Source organism: Calidris pugnax, unplaced genomic scaffold (genome assembly GCF_001431845.1).
Source record: "Calidris pugnax isolate Ruff unplaced genomic scaffold, ASM143184v1 scaffold219, whole genome shotgun sequence".
NCBI classification, from domain to species: domain Eukaryota; kingdom Metazoa; phylum Chordata; class Aves; order Charadriiformes; family Scolopacidae; genus Calidris; species Calidris pugnax.
This window is the reverse complement of record NW_015094507.1, coordinates 3140275-3157450: the sequence shown is the minus strand read 5'-3', so window position 1 is coordinate 3157450 and position 17176 is coordinate 3140275. Positions and strand designations below refer to the sequence as shown.

Here is a 17176-nt window from a genome sequence, read left to right as displayed (position 1 = left end):
TTCTAGAAAAGCAAATAATACACCCTGCAAGGACTCCACCAGCGACCACATGAACACTCATAGCTCATGAACCTGGGGAACACGAGCCTGTCCCAACATGGATTAAGCTGTTTTCTTCAAAGGGTAAGCAAAGGTTTTTCCTTGCAAGAACTCCCAACACATTGTATTAAAATACCAGGACCAACTTATTTCTACTAGTGTAATTGGGCATTTTAATTTTAGATTCTAGAATTATGAATGAGAATTTGAGTAACAATAACAGTAAACACCACACATTGGATACATTCAGCAGAATTTCATCCCCCAGAAGGAATAAAATGATCTGATTATGCATTTAATCCCAGGAACCCTCGACAATTTCTGTAATAAGAAGAGCCAAACAAAGCTATCTGGGAAAAAAGGGGCAATGGATTAGAGATCAGGCATGGACACAGCTAAGAGCCTTCTCACAATCCCTGCTCAGACTGTCTTTGTGTTTATAGGCATCCAAATAATCAGCAGCCAAGATGTTTTAATTACATCTGACAGAAGTTATTGCTACAATGAGCTTAAAATACTGATGTGATCAGTATACGCCACTGAAATGACATTTGAACAACAGCCCAGTTCAAATCAGGCTGTAGTGGAAGTTAATGATGTGTCATCAATATTCATAGTATGGTGCTGTTATCTAACGAGTCAGCCTCTGCCAGGACAGTGGTAAAAGGCCACCAACCCAAATGTCCATCAAGCATCCCAGCAGGCAGCACACTAAGATTTCCCTAAGTGGCACTATATGGCATGGGTCCCCCTCTACTAGAGAATTACTTATTTAAAAAAAAAAAAAGCATAAAAATTATGTTGCTTGATTTATATTTAGCTGAACATCTGATGCAATTTTAAAGCTCTTAAAGGATGTTCAAGCATTTTCAAAAAAAAAAAAAAAAAAAAAAAAAAAATCAAGTCCTCATACATTGTCAGAAGCTGGAGGGTCCCCCAGCAGTCATTAGACCCAAGGGTAAAATGCCTGCGTAGCACAACCCTCCAGAGGCTCAAAGCAGCATGAAGGACTCTGCACGAAGTGCTTGGGTGCTCAGTATAATTAAAAAATAAAAGCACTTCTGTGGATGTTTAAATTATTATTTAGGAGGCCAGTTCCAAACTTCCTGATCCAAGGCAACACAATAGAGGAGGCATTAGGGAAAAAAAAAAAAAAAAAAGGATCTTAAAAACACTACAAATAACTACATTTATTCAACTGTACTTGACTTCTTAAAACTATATTTCAAGGATACTAATCTACTTGAAGAACATGAAACAGCTAAATGAATTAGACTTTGCTGCTGATGCTGGATTTCTGTACCACATAACAAACAATAACTAAGCACAAAACCAAACAATCAACCCAATCCATTCAGCCATTGTAAGTAACTCTGCAAGGCAAGAGCACGTGAGTCACTAAATGGAGATTTTTTAGCCCTAGTATTTCCAGTAACAGCTCAACACACAACCTGCTAGCCCATGCAGTCACAGCAGAGCTGCCCCTTTGCTATTATCAGATTAACCAGGGGTTATGAGTCTAACAAAAGCTTTTCTAAGGCACTCTGATATTCAAGAAATGACTGAGCCTAGACCTAAGCTTCACATTTATTTCTATATTCCAGGCGCTAAATGGATCTGATTTATGTTTTAGAAAAATAAACTTAAGTCTCATTTGAAACCTCAATAATTAAGCAATATCCTCAAAGTGTGAAAAAAGTTCACCAACCCAGTTTTAAGAGTCCTGCTATGTGCACAGATAGCTTAGTTATTCCACACTTTCCTTGGAAGTAATAACCCTAACTTTGCATGCTTATTTACTGTTGGAAAAACAAATACTCAGCATAACTTACAGAATAAGGTACGTATTTACCTTACTAAGGTTTTCAAATATGCCTCGTGCAAACAATATGTATCAGAGCATTCTCCTAAAGCATATGATGTGCATGAAACTTAAATTCCACACAAAGGGGACAACACACCAAAACCCCCAACAAACAGCAGGTGAGTGTAGAATAAAACAGGGGAAGAGCCTCATAGTAAAGTAACTGGTACTGGGTTATGTTTAAGACAAGAACAAACCTGAAGCAAAATAGTTTAAATTACTGTCTTATTTCATGAAAAGTACGTATTTACTTCTCTTTTAAAACACTTAAGATGACTCATATTATCATTACATTTTTACAACACAGCAAAAGCTCCTGATATACTGGAGCCAAGACTTGCACCGATTTTATGGTAAGATGCTCTTTGTAAATGCATCCATTTATTTTTATCCCTACAATTATTCTATAAATTTCAATATATTAAGTATAAACCCCACACACAATTTACGTAACTGCAATCATGTTAACACCAAAATGCTTCAGTGCAAACAAGCCAAACTTCCCGTGACATTGTACTATCTTTCAAGCAAAATAATTTAACAGAGATCAAATAACAATGACTTTTTTTTTTTTTAAAGGGAGGTGAGAAAAATACTTTCCTATTTATTTTCTTCCAAAATGTGAATTATTTTATCTATTTTCACATCTAGTCTGTGGCAATATTCTGGATAACATGAGACTTATCATTTCTCCATAAAAACGTACATGTATCACCCCCAGCTTTGCCACCATGTCCAACCCCAGCATCTTCAAAGATGCAGCTGATACAGGAAGGGAACTGTAACTTCAGCTGAATCTGTCTTCAGCACAATTTACTCAGTTACGTGGTGTCAAATTCATATGTTCCAACTTAAATATATGTGTAGTCTTAAATATGTTAAAGTTATCCTACTACAGACCACAACACACAAAACTGCACCAATATAAAAAATTTACAGTGCCTAAGGGATCATACATTGCAAGCCTATCAAATTTAGGCGACTAATCACATGCAATGCCTAATAAAAAAATTACTATATTTATTTATATTCAGAATAATTTAATTTAGAAATATCTTTTCCTTATCAAGAGCTGTAACTGCTCAAGTCCTCCATATACTATCTCATTTGCAATAAGCTGCGCGTTATAATTCTGTTAGAATGAAGGGATCTCGATTTTATGTTGTTCTTCACAAAATTTACAGGAAGATGAAGAAAACATTGTAGCTGGAATTCTTTTCTTCAAAATACTTTATGTTTTAAGAAATGAAGTCCTGTGCACTTAACAGGTACAGGCTAGAGACCGTTAAGTGGATAATCATGTACCCTGGCAATTCACGTACTTTGTTTTGGAGGGTGGTTTTCTTTTTTCCTCCTTTCTATATACAGTAGCTCATTATGCTGGTATTCCATAAAATTTACACTTACCTTGGCAGACTCTGCATCACACGGTACATAAAGTGTGCACGATACAGAGCACCTACTTAAAGAAACACACTCACCAATACACATTGTAAACTTTTTTTCAAATGTTAAAACGGAAATTGTGTTGTCTACGAGCACATTTTCTGCCAGTCTGTTCTCACTAAGTGTGCTTTTTCTAGTGCTCTATTGCTTACATTTTAAACATATAATTTTTTTGCAAATGCCCGTAAGAGTCCCATCAGAACTGCTAGGCTCTAAGAGCTGATCTACTTCTGGCCTCTGTTTTTGAGCTCAGAAGAAGAAATCTATTATTGCCTTCCCTTCTTTTGCCTCAAAATAATAATTTCAACATCAGTTTCAGATTAGACTATTTCACATCCTGTAATGAAAAAACAGAATGCAGTCGCTTGAGTTTCATTTAAAGTTAGCATCCTTCACTGAGATGATACATCTGTCAAATATTTTTTCAGTGAAAGAAAGGCTGACAAAAAAGCCTTACACGCTCTTGACAGTAATTTAAAATATTTAAAAGGCATATACCAGCTGATTCTCTAACTCCTGTACACATTTAGCTACAGCCTTCATAATCCCAATTTCATTGAAGAACTATAGCCTAGGGTGAATAGCTACAGGATATTAATAGAGTAAGAGAGAAAGCAAAGATAGCTTTAAATGGGTTATTTCTTTCAGTTATTACTTGTTATTAAGAAAACCAGTTAAAGAGTAGCTGCTTATTTTCCCAGACTAGTCCAACTGTTTTCTGGATGCAGTCTCATCCCCAGTCTGAAGAACCTCCCCCTTACCCCAGTATGATTTCTACAGACCAGTATACTGCCACCTACATTCAACTGGCATGTGGCTTTGACCTCCATACCTGTAAAAACACATCGGTGTGTCTCTAGGGTTCCTCCCGCCCCCAGGTCATGCAAATACCTATATACACATCTAGAGAAAACACTGGGATGCCCCATTCCTTGTGTTACCTTTTCATTCCAAGAGATCAACACTTGTTAAGTATGCAGCACAAACGCTAGTGAATACTTCACCAAAAAAATCTGCAGTAATTTTAAGAACTGTAGTAGATTAAGCAAAATTAACTACACCTGCTCACACTGTTTTTTCTCCTGCTATTGCCTGCTTCCATGCTAGAGATCCTTGCCCTGCTGAAATCCATATTCAAGTGCAGAAGTTGTTGCAGCTCCACTATAACTAACAAGAACTTCACTAAATCATTTAAGCTTTATGTCAGGCATTTCACTGGATTTTTTAAAACACTAACACCAGTAAAAAGAGAGAAGACATTTTAACAAAAATAACTGCAGTTAACAGCATATGGTCCTGTACTACCAAAACTGAACTGCTTGTATTTCCACAGTGTTTATGTTTCATATGTTGCAGTTTATTTCTAAAAACTCAAGTTTAACTCAGAAAATCCTTTTTACCTCAAATAAGGGTTTGGGTGTTGTTTTTTTTTTTTTTTACTAAGGATGAGCCAACTTGAAATAGAAAAGGTTGTACATACCTTAGGTTCTAGGAAGTATCCTTTAAAATACCGATACCGAACAGGAACTCCTCTAGGAAGCTCTACTGCAGCTTTCCATAATTGACTGTGGGGAAAAAAAACAACCAAACAAACACCAGTTTCAGAATACAGCCTAACAGCCACCCCAGACATATGTCTGTCCTAAATGATACTCTAAAATAAAGCTCAGCATATGGCTGCAAGAAAGGTTTTCACAAGGTAACTCAGCCAAACACACACAAAGCACAATAAATACTTCGAAGTGAAATTCTACTTTCTAATCTACAGAAGTGCTCTAATGCAGCAAGAATTCTCATCCTCGTTTCACAGATCGGGAAAAGAGGATGAAATAATTCAGGGACTCATCCCAGATCACACAGCAAGTCACTGACAGAATTAGAAATACATCCTGCAAGTCCTGTTTTCCTGCATCATACAAACAGCAATAGGAATGGCACCATCTTCAGAAAACACAGAATTCCTCCACCACTTTTAAACTTTTTTCATTTACACATGTAAACTACACGTTTATATACACACAAACCACCTAACGACTTTTAATGGGTCTCTCATTTTAAAAAATCTTCTCCCCATCTCTTTATAGCCATAAAAACAACTTGCATGGGTTAAAAGGTAAACACTAGAAACCTGTCCTATAACTTGCTGTATAGTCATGGGACTGAGAACTATCCATAGCAGTTTCTTATCCAAAATGTCCACAACTAAACTCCTGAAACATGCCAGCCACAATGGCTGAAGCATCACTTGCAATTAGTAAAGCATACCCAAGTTAAACATTTTCACAGACACATTCCTAAGCATTCAAAATGTTCAAGGGCAACACAAGAAATTCTGGAGAGTTTTACCAACAGTACGTGTAGCTCCATAGTTTACAAACTCAGAAACAGAACAAATTTGCTGCTTCAGAACTCCAGCTATTTCAAAAGGAACAAATAAAAACCCAAAAAATCCAACTTACCGATCATCAGTTTGGAGGACCACTGCAGCTTGTGGATTCCAATTTCCCAAAGCACTACAGCTCCCGCATATTGCAAAAACCTCTCCTAAGAAACACCCAAACAGAAAAAAAACCACACCACTCATCATTACTCAAGCCTATATGAAATTAATAATTACAGCCTACACTGTCAAACCTTCAAATATTTTAAGCATATACACCAGAATCACCCATCTAAACTCTCTCTTTTGGGTTCAGGAAGGAATTTTTCCCTCATCCAAAATTACAACAGCATTTTCTTTGCCTTCATAAGGATCTCACTGAGACTGGGACCTACTGACAACACCAGCCTTTGAAGAGTTTGCTTCCAAATTGTCCTGCACTATTATTACTGTTCAAAAATCTCTGGAAATGCAGCAGGCAAATTTTCACTGTAAAATGCTTATTGTTGAGATGAACAAGTTTTTTCTTATATACTGCGTATTTTTTTTAATGTATGTATATGCACACACTACTGAGTAACATACACATCTAAAACTGGAGTTCTCTAAAATTCACACCACCGGTCTAGAAAGCACAGACAAATTGGAGGTTGTAGTATTATTCCCAAAGCAACACATCCATTTCATTTTATTCCTAAGAATTATTTTTGCTGCTATGCTTTCAGTTTTTTATCAGACATAAAAGCATACTTATCCTTGATAAAAAAATTTATATAGAACCATAGAATCCTTTAGGTTGGAAAAGACCTTTAAAATCATCAAGTCCAACCATTAATCCAATAGTGCCAAGCCCACCTCTAGACCACGTCCCATATATATACAGCTGCAAGAACAACAATGATAAATACAAAGGGAAAGGACAAATTAGTATTTTGCTTTTACAGGGTTTCAATAGGATTTTTAGATGCAAGGAAAACAAAAACTGTTGCAGAAGGAGAAAATGTGAAGTTTAAAGTATAGTTAGCATGCTTAACCTTTTAATCTTGCTACAAAAAATGTAAGAACTACCAGAGCATTTGAGCAACTCTTAAATAAAATGTAACTAAAAAAATACTGATATTTACTTTGTCCTCTAACCTGAAATGCCTAAACGTAGTGTTTCAAAGTCACCCTTAGACCAAAACAGACATAAGGAAGACATTTAGCTAAAGCCAAATGAGTTCCCTAATTGGGGAGGGGGGAGAGGGGAAGAAAAGGGGAGATATAAGGGGAGAGGGTATCCAGGACTACCCTGCATGCCTCATCAATGGGAAAAGCAAGGATGAAATTGGTAGCTGAAAAGTCAGAGAGAAAAAGTATCAGTCTTAACAAAAGCAAGACACAAGCACTGATGATGGGGACTTCTGTCCTCACACTGAGAGAGCAGTAGCAGTAGTGTTAGATCCACAATAACCTGAAGATAGAAAGAGGCAAGCTATGGAGAGCAAAGATACACTGCCTTTTACTAAGCCAAATATTATAGCTGGAACATTAAAGTCCAAAATAACAGTTTTGAGGAAGTCCTTGTGCCTCTAAAACTGTGTCCTTTTTTCCAGCTATTACAGATTAATCTAGTAAGATATACCACCAGGACTGGTTATGAAAAAAAAAACCCAGAAGCATGCAGATCCAGGGATTGCAGAAAAAACTACAAAATCCAGGAATTAAACAAGACAATTTGTTTCTAAAAATAGTTTACTGAAATAATTTTAGAGAGCATAGAACAATAGAAAGGTTAGAGTTGGAAGGGACCTTAAACATCATCTCATTCCAACCCCCTGCCCTGGGCAGGGACACCTCCCACCAGACCAGGTGGCTCCAAGCCCCCTCCAACCTGCCCTTGAACCCCTCCAGGGATGGGGCAGCCACAGCTCCTCTGGCCAACCTGGGCCAAGCTCTCACCACCCTCACAGCAAAGAATTTATTTCTAGTATCTAATCTAAATCTCTTTCAATTTAAAACCATTACCCCTCATCCTATAATTACATTCCCTGATGAAGGGTCCCTCCCCATCTCTCCTGTAGCCCCCTTTAGGTACTGGAAGGCCATTATAAGGTCTCCCTGGAGCCCTCTCCTCTCTAAGCTCTCTCAGTCTGTCTTCACAGCAGAGGTGCTCCATCCCTCTGATCAACTTCATGGCCCTCCGCTGACCCTGTTCCAACAGGTCCATGTCCTTCCTGTGTTGAAGACTCCAAAGCTGGACACAGTGCTCCAGGTGCTCCCAGAGCAGAGGGGCAGAATCCCCCCTCCTCGCCCTGCTGGCCATGCTGCTGGAGATGCAGCCCAGGATACGGTGTGCACTGCTGGCCCATGTCAAGCTCCTCATCCAACATCTTGAGCTACAACTCCATTTTTTTTTGTTCTTAAAAAAAAATAATGTTCCAATTCATTTAAAAAAAATAATCATCATCAAGTCTTTTGGATGCCCACTGTAAGCATATAAATGCAGGCAAAAAACAGCTGTAGGAGTATCCTTCCTATGGAATTCAGTACACGCAACAGCCTGGGCCAGGTGCTTTGCCTTTGCCACTCTGTACCCAGGCACACTGTGGCTGGTTTTGCAGGCAGGAGATAACAGGGGGAGGGAGGGAAGACCACCCAAATACCACACAGTTCAACTTACTGACCAGAAATAGTAAAGAGAAGCTAAAATTCCCTAAAACAGCATTCAGTACATCTTAGTGTACATGCCAGACAGTCTCTGAAGTGCCATCTTCAGAGTAGATGAAGTAGTAGCAGCCTTTTTTTTTTTTTTTCTTTTTCAAAGCAAACGTGTGCAGTCAGTGAACACTTATCACTCAAGGAGGTACAACACACAAAAGGCAGCACTTGAACAAGATGCACAGTAACCCTTAAACTCACTTCAATGATTACACCGCAAGCCTGAATGAGGATTTGTAAAACGCTGCTTAAATTATCCCAGGAAAGGCACGAGTGAAACATGATAAACCGGGACCACCTTTTCAAACTCAGTGGGGTTTGGTTTTGTGTTTTAAGCTCAGGGTTCTTCAACTTCTCCCCCCAACCCTTGACAGGGAATCCAATGCTGCCACGGGGAGAGCTCCACCAGCCACAGCAGAGAGGAACCTACCCCAGACCTTCTGCCCAACCTCAAAGCTTGCAACAGCCTCACCAGTGTTGTAACCTCTCTGCTTGGGCCAGCTCCCTTGGGAGTCAGAAGCTCCGTTTTTTAATTTCCTAATAGCTAATCTTTGGCCACCCAGCAGTCTCTTGGTACAGGACTGTGTTCTGATGAAGACCTAAAGGAGTCACAGCCAGTGACCCTCTTCCTTTCGCTAGGATGAGGCAAAAACAAAGCACTCCATGTCACAAATGTGTAAAAGCCTACGTCAACGTGTCAGGCTTCATCACCAGTGTTAATTCCAGAAGTGGTTTGGCAAGAGGGAGTGAGGGAAAGCAGCAGAAAAAGTCCTGCCAGTTAAGCCTGGAACCACCACTGGCTTTGACACTGACAGGAAAGGACAGTGATGAGGACACAGGGAGCACATCAGTGCTAAAGGTGAGGATTCCTGTCTCACCAAGATCACCATGGTGATCTGACAACATCTCTACATGATGCTTCTAAATAAACTGGAAATTTTGCTGTTTGTAGAACTGCTGGTAGCTCTAAAAACCTAACCTCTCTTCTTTCACAAGGCTGCATTTTGCCACTGCTGCATCTCAAAGCTCTTCTCCCCCATCAAAACCAACAGCATCAATATTGCCATAAGCAGAAGCAACCTTCTGTGACACCTCTTTATGCTACACGTGTATCAGTATTTCCAAGTAATTCTTTGTAACCAGCCACTGAGGCAGGATCTAGTTCTCCCTAATCCTAATTTTTGCTGCAGATATTATCAGTAAAAGGTACAGATGCAGTTTCAGCTTTGCCAGTGACAGTGCCATCACTACAGTGGAAGCAACACTGTGAACAGGGCAAAAGAGCAGGGCTCCATTGTATGGCTACACCAGCGCTTTATGGACTCATTTGAGCTAAGGTTGAATTACTCTTCAAAGTTCTCTCCAGGATGCTATGAAAACACTACTCCTTACTAAAGGCTTCACGTCCACATTGTGAGTCAACGTTCAGTTCTCAAATTCCTTATCAAATGGGAGAAACACAGGAGAGGTCTTGCACGGGGCAGATGTCAAAACTTTTTACATGCTTTTACCATTTTTTCCCCCAACTACAACAGACCCTTATGCCATTTGGGATTTGTTTGTAACAGGAATTCTGCCAATCTGTATGTGCACATACATCTGCTGCCATTAGGCAACCACCAATTATCTTTTTGGTGACCTTCCTTCAAAGTTTCTAAAGACAAAGGTCAAAGTAATAAGCGCAATTTATCAACACTAAATCTTGGTGTTCTACATGAGCTGACACCTTGTGTTCCTCATTTAGATTACAGAAGTTATTTTACACATTTTTGCACAGATAGAATATTGAATTAAGCTGCTTATAGTAGAGGTCACATTGTTATGGAAAACTTTCATCAGGGATGCAGAGAAATCAAAAACCAGAACAAACACAGCAATACGTGCCTGACTGAGGGTCTGGAACGTAAATATTCATTCCCATGGAATAAAAAGTTAGTAGAGACAGAAGACTGGATTTAAAACAATCATAACCATTTCAATTCATGTGAAAATCTCTAGCACAGTATGAAATTGTTGTTTGAAGTAAAAATTAGTTCCCAAATCTAATTTTCAAATTCTTATGTGAAATTTCTTAATTAATGTATTTTACAATGACTTCTTTTAATATTTGAACTGACATGGTTTTTTTTTACCTCTGAATAAAAAAGACAAGACAGTCTTTGAACCTTTTTCTAGTTAAACCATACAAAAAGGAGAAAGCATGATTGGGTACCTGGTACTGATGGTCCTCTTACTTCAAAACTAACTTGAGAAGAGGTCATACTTGCAGAACTTCTGTCCTAGAATAGTTGAAATCTGCAGTGGGAAGAAAAAAAGATAATACAGTTCAGGAACAATACGCTACATCTGTTGCTGTTGTAAGAGAAAACATGTATCCCACCATTTATAGGGAAGCAAGTGATATTACTGTCAGAGGGAGCACTAAAAATAGAAAGCTCTTTAAAACCAGCAGCAGATCCAGAAAACAGCATCCAGCTGCAGAAGACACTGTGGCAACACTGGCACAAGAAAAAAAAAAAGACTCCTAAATCAAATAGCATATGCAAATATCAATATCATGCAGCATTCATCAGTCTTAAGGTGAGATTTTTCAAAAAGCCTTTTTTTTGACTAATTTTGCTCCCAAAGCGGCTACTGAAAGTTTTATTAGAAGACACTGAAGATTATGACCTTCGGCAAGCAGTAATTTCTGACTGTCTCCCTATGCTATTCTTCAGCATCCTCTTCAAAACACAAGAAGGGTTTCCTAGATGAGCACTACCACCTTGAAGGAAAAAGGGGAAGAGCCCATGACAGATGGCAACTCTCTGCTGTCACAGACAGCAAGTTGTCCGTGACCTCGGACTCTGCGCCCCTACCAACACTTCCAGCCTTTCACACAGAGAAGCAGCAGACCTGGAACCACCAGAGCAGGAAGGGACTGCCAACAGCCTCTGTAGGCAGGACAGAAGTTGGAGGATCGACCCTGCTTCAATTTTCTACCCTCTTCCAATGCACAACAGCTCGATGCAAAAAACCTGGCAGAATCCCACTCTCCCCATTACAGCATAAACTCTGTAGATACAAAATAGCCTTTTATATTATTTATGAAAGTAGCAGTCATATCAAAGTCCAAGTCCAGATCTTAGTTGTCTAGACTAGCTATCATCACTCAAGTATATTCCCTTGGACATGGGTGCAGAATCATCACATGATATGCATAATTATATGCAGAATTAACTTTGTAACATTCTCAACTAATTCATTTCTTCATATGTGATATGTGGTTTGGTTGTGGTTTGTTTTGTTTTTTTTTTTAAGCCAAGCAAGTAGAATGTTTTTTATTGCTATTTTTGAACAGGACAAAAGCAGTTTATTTCAGTACAATTTCAGTCATTATTATTATTAACACTTCTACTAAAGGATTGATGACAAGGAGAACTAACGGCATTAGAGAGCAATCTACCTACCTGAGCCCTTGCCTTCAAGGGGCACAGGACAGTTTTAACAGATGCCTTGAAAACAAGAAAAATCTGAAGTCAGATACCAAGTAAGGAGAAAAGAAAAAGCTCATAATCAATCTTCATTCCTCTCAGGCAGTTAGTTAAGGTCTAAAGTTTAAACACCCCCAATTTTTCTTCTGGACCTCCTCCTCCTCTCTTAATCTATTCCTTCTCTAAATATTGCTGCCTTTACTTTACATTCATTTTTCTCCTCCTTTATTTCACTCCTTCCATGTCAAGGGAGACCACTTTTCAGTGGTAAAATGAGAGCAAGAAAATGGTAGCAATATAGATGTTTCTGGTCATATATTCCAATTCTGCATGTTATCTTTTACAAATAAAATATCTGTAAATGATAAAATCCCAAACTACTGAAGCTAGAAATAAACACACTTAATAAACAGGAATTCCATGAAGTGCACATCCTTAATGAACTTCATTACCCATGTGTCATTAGGTGGTCTGTGTGTTAACAGTGACACATTCTAGCATTTATTTTTAGCAGTTATTTATAGACACAGAAGCACAGCATGTTTCAGTGCTGAAACTAAAATTGGACTTGTGAAACTGGCCCGGTATGACACAAAAAAATCTCAGTTTAAAGCAGAGAATATAAACAATTAGTGTGCATGTATGATTACACTGAATAGTTCAGGGCCGTGCCTGTGTTCACTGACTGTCCTTGCTTGTACAACCTTTAACAGAAAAGGTTAGGGGAAAATGCCTTGCCAAAGACTACAAAGCAGGTAAGTGACAGCTGAAGCCTGAACCTAATTCCCCAAAGGAAGAACAGGCAAAAACCAGCACGTCTGTCTTACTCCAAATTAATTAACTAGCCATTCGTTCCTAGAGAAAAATCTGAAATCCTGCTAAATCTATAAAGCTTTTAGCCAGTCTTGTAAGAATTCTATGTACCTACTTGCAAGGCATTTGTGGGCTTTTCTAAACTGCCTAGCAAAAGCGTATTACTTTTCTACGTAACAGTAAGGAGATTGATAAACTGACTTTGTAAAGTTGTCAAAATTCTGTTCAAAAGGCATTTTACCTCAAAGACCTACTCTACATCCTACAAGGGATGTATATCAGGAGAACAAAAACTCTAGTCTACATCACCAAACACAGGCATGACTTTTCTAGCAGAACTGCAGTTACAGGTATTGCACTTACACTCACGTTCAGGGTGAAAGTACTACCCCTCATTTTGAAGGAACCCCTTTTCTAGCAGAGCACTGTATGTAAACACACAGCAAGGAAAAGCTAGATCTGCTTTTTGTTAATGAATCAAGCCTACGTTGTATTTTAACATGCACGTATAAAGCATTCTTTGCTTTCAGGACACGATACAAAAAATCCTTCATTTTAGGGGGAAAAAGCACAAGTTTTGCTGTCTAGTTGCTGATGGTTTCTGAGAAGAGGAAGTAGTTTAATTTCCAGAGGGAAATAGCAAGAAACCCTAGACAATCAAATCCTCTGACCAGTAGGTGTCAGGCGATCTTTTAAACACAACGTTCCCTCCTTCAGATTTCCAGCACCGCCTCACCAAAACAGCTGACAAAGAATAACAAAATCCTCTCTGCTACCCACACATGGAAAGGTGGACTCTTTGGGAGAAATTAAAGAATCCTCAGCTCAGAGGGGTAATAACTGTCTGCTCAGGGGAACTGAAAACAGTTACATGAAAAACGTTAAACGCTTCCTAATCAGCAAGTATTAACCAAGTCAACTGAGCAGATTTACTAACTAGAAGTCCTTGTGCGATGACCAATTTTAAACAACCTTTGGGTTCTGAAGTATTAAAGCTGAATTCACATCTGCTGCAACTACATGCATCCAAACGGTAGTCCAGGGTGCCAACAATTGCCCTTCATCCTACGTCCCACCTCCTCCCTTCAGTCAGCTTTTATGGACTGCAGCTACAAGCAACGAACACCTGATCTCAGCCCTTTATTCATGGGGAAAGAGAGGTCTCACCCAAGTAGACATTCACACAATGGTACCAGCACTTCACTTAAAAAAAAAAAAAAAATTAAGGTGTTTCTCTACCTAAAGATACTTGGTTTTACAACAGAAACATATTCTTTCCCCCATCACGTCACAGTACAAGCCTCTCACACTCTCCTCCTTTTGCAAAGGAAACCCTTACCTGTCACAGTCTCTGGAGGCTTCTCAAGGAGATGGTGACCGCAGAGTGGCAGCAGCACTCTGAGTCCTGGGGCTGTACTGACCTGCCTTCAAAAGCTTGACTCGGGTAACCCTGCCCATCAACTCATCTCACTTGATAAAACAAGCTGGCTGCAACGCTTCCAGAGCACAGGCAAGGTAGGGTAGGTAGGGTCATAGCAATCTTGGTTCCCCTGACACAAGACAGAGCTGTCCTTGTGGCCTTAGACAGGGAAACTTGCAATTTCAGAAATCCCCTTACTTGCCTTCATACACCCCAAAACAAAAGCAACAAAGATTTTAAACGTAGTATCCTGTGGGCTGAACAGAAGATTAAAAAATTAACTTTTTCTTCTAACATTGCTGTAAAGCTTTCCTTTCACAGTTTTCTCCTCCTTAAGGGGCAACAGGAGTTAATATAATTTCCTAAATAATAGTGAACCCAAGCTCTCCCCTCCCGATTCTAGAAGAGCACTTCTAGAAGATACAGGCAAACAGCCATGAACCCCTACGGGCACTTAGAAAAGAAGACATTTCAGACTCTCCTTCTAGCATACAATCAGCTATTCACATATCACAAAACATCAGAGCTTTCCTCTAAAATGAGGTAGCAAAGTTCATAATGGATGGGGAAGACCAAGATAATTTTTGGTTGTAGTCAAAATATACCAGAAGATGGACTTAATTTAAAAATTCCAAGCTCGAAGTTCATCTGAACCTCTGACTTACAGGTCTGGTGGTACAGGTTATCAGGGCAAAATACATCTTATACAAGTAACTTTATTAATGGGTGAACAATTTTTAAGATATCCAGGAATATAAATTTTTTATAGGTACTTAATGGGATTTTTCAAACCTAATTAGACAGACAATTAAAATGAGACAGCTAGGTACCTGGGTGCTATGATTTTCCTGGAACGCATTTTAATAGTTTCAAACATCTGGGTTTTAATGCAAGAATATTTTTTAATCACTGCATTACTGAATTTTCTTAGTTGCCTGTAGCAAGATAAAGACCATCTGTGCACAAACAGGCTCTTTCATACCATTAGCACACATTTCATCACAGTGCAGACCACCAGCTCTGCAAAAAGTGAACATGTGTGTATATATTATTTTTGTATACAGATAAAAAGGGCAAGGAGCAGAAGGCTGCGGTATTTTGTTTTTCTGATTTTAAGCAGACGTTCTCCATCTTATAAGTGCAGACTCATGAGACTGATCAACACCGAGGAGAGGTCCAACTAACCCCAGGCTGAAGCAGGGGAAAGGTGCCACCACGTCAGCCAAAAGCACATGCTGGCAGGAGCGGGGCTGGCGGCCGGGGCAGGACACCCCAGCCCCCTGCACCCTCCCCAGGGAAGCCCACGTTTGAACCCTACCCTGCACTGCACTTCTCTTTTACCTTCTTGAAAGCTGTACTATCCGCAGCAATAGACAATCCACCACGTGTCAGATCGGGCGCTTCGCTGAACAAAGGAGGGAGATGAGCCAGCTACGCAAAACTGCTGGCTTTACCACACAGTTTTGTCATTTTTACTAACAGCAGTAGACTCTCAAACATAAAAATATCAACTCGTGCTATTTCAGACTATACCTTTAATATTTAAATGATATCTATTCAAATCTGATTAAACTTGTAGTATAAAGAACAGATTTTGCTACTTGTGGTTGGTCCTACCAAGGTATCAGAATATTATGAAGTCTATCTAAAGTAGCAAATTAGGTACGTAATAAAATTAGGCATCTATAATTGACAACACCTGTATTTTAGAAGAAGGTCAGAGGATACGCTTGCCAGGACATCCACTCTAACAACTGGAGAATTTTTTTACAAACAACATTACAGTATCAACTCCTCCGTTTTCACCCAAACAACCAGAAGGTTCTTCCCGCCCCCTCCTTTCCCCCAGCACCTTGACTGCGTGAGAAAGGACAGGCACAAAGTCAGCAGCTCTCTCATACTGCATTGCAGTATTAACACTGGGCAGAAACAAACTTGCATGCAACATTTGGACACACTGCGCCGATTCAAAGGCAGGAATTTTATCAACAGGGCTACACTGACATTTAGAAAGAAGCAAAGCCCAAATATTATTTCTGAAAAAGCAAATTAGTATGGAGCAATAGAGAAAAATATGTTTAAGATGCTATTTTCAGTGTCAATTTAACTGTTTGCAAGGCCAAGCCAGCCCTGGTAATCAAACACAAGATCCCTATCTGACACACGGTGCTCACCTATAATGCACCTACTTTATTTTAAATAACAAGAACCGAATGGATTTCAGCATTGCTCAAACACCTGTCCATGCAGCACACTATTCTGGCTCAGCCACATCACAGCAGTTTTGTAGACAAAGTTCTTGAAAAAGACAGGAAACGGCTGAGGTGTGTTTGCACAGAACAGCCTGGGTTTGATTTCTTTTTGCTGAAGTGTTGTTTGTTGTTAACGTGTGGCAGACAAGATCTTAACCAAGCAATAATTTAGCTGTTTGTGATCATGCTAACAATTCTCACTTAGAAATGACACGGGCAAATAACACGTATAATACTCCCCACAGCTCTCAGTACTCAACGCAACAACAAACAACTTTTCCAAAGTTTCTTCAAAGCTTGTATCCATTTTACTGAGGATTAACCTGCTTTATTAAAGAGATCAGTTATGTGGCAGTTTAGACTGGCAGATTCTATTCAGGACAAACAGCACTCCCCAGATTAGAATCATTCAGGTTGGAAGAGACCCTTGGGATCATCAAGTCCAACCATCTACCCTACTCTACAAAGTCCTCCCCTACACCATATCCCTCAGTACCGCATCTAAACGTCCCTTAAACACATCCAGGGATGGTGACTCCACCACCTCCCTGGGCAGCAGATTATTTTAGTCTTTTCTACACCTTTTTTTTTTTTTTTTACAGGCAACAGTGCTAGAGTAGAAGAAAAATATCTTTTTTGAGGAAAAAAAAATAAGTCCACTCATCCACTATTTCACTCTCCCATTAACGTTTCAATTTTGGAGCCTAATCGCCATCCAACGGCACATGCCTTAATGAATTAAAACACAAACACCCTGCGAGACAAGCTATTGATTAAAAAGGAACGGGG

The 17176-nt window shown here is 39.4% G+C and overlaps 1 protein-coding gene across 3 annotated transcripts in view; it reads right to left on the bottom strand.

Annotated features, from left to right (window-relative positions):
* The window catches only part of GPCPD1 (glycerophosphocholine phosphodiesterase 1), a 48487-nt gene that overhangs the window by 29965 nt on the left and 1346 nt on the right, over positions 1–17176 (bottom strand). For 2 of the 3 annotated variants that reach the window (XM_014964550.1, XM_014964548.1), the window contains exons 2-4: positions 10642–10724; positions 5809–5893; positions 4830–4914 (exon numbers count right to left, since the gene is read on the bottom strand). In XM_014964550.1, coding sequence (XP_014820036.1) covers positions 4830–4914; positions 5809–5893; positions 10642–10690 — 219 coding nt within the window. In that variant the 5' untranslated portion in view covers positions 10691–10724. Of the gene's footprint in view, positions 1–4829; positions 4915–5808; positions 5894–10641; positions 10725–11878; positions 11924–17176 lie in introns of all 3 variants that reach the window. The other variant, XM_014964549.1, reaches the window with a different exon arrangement.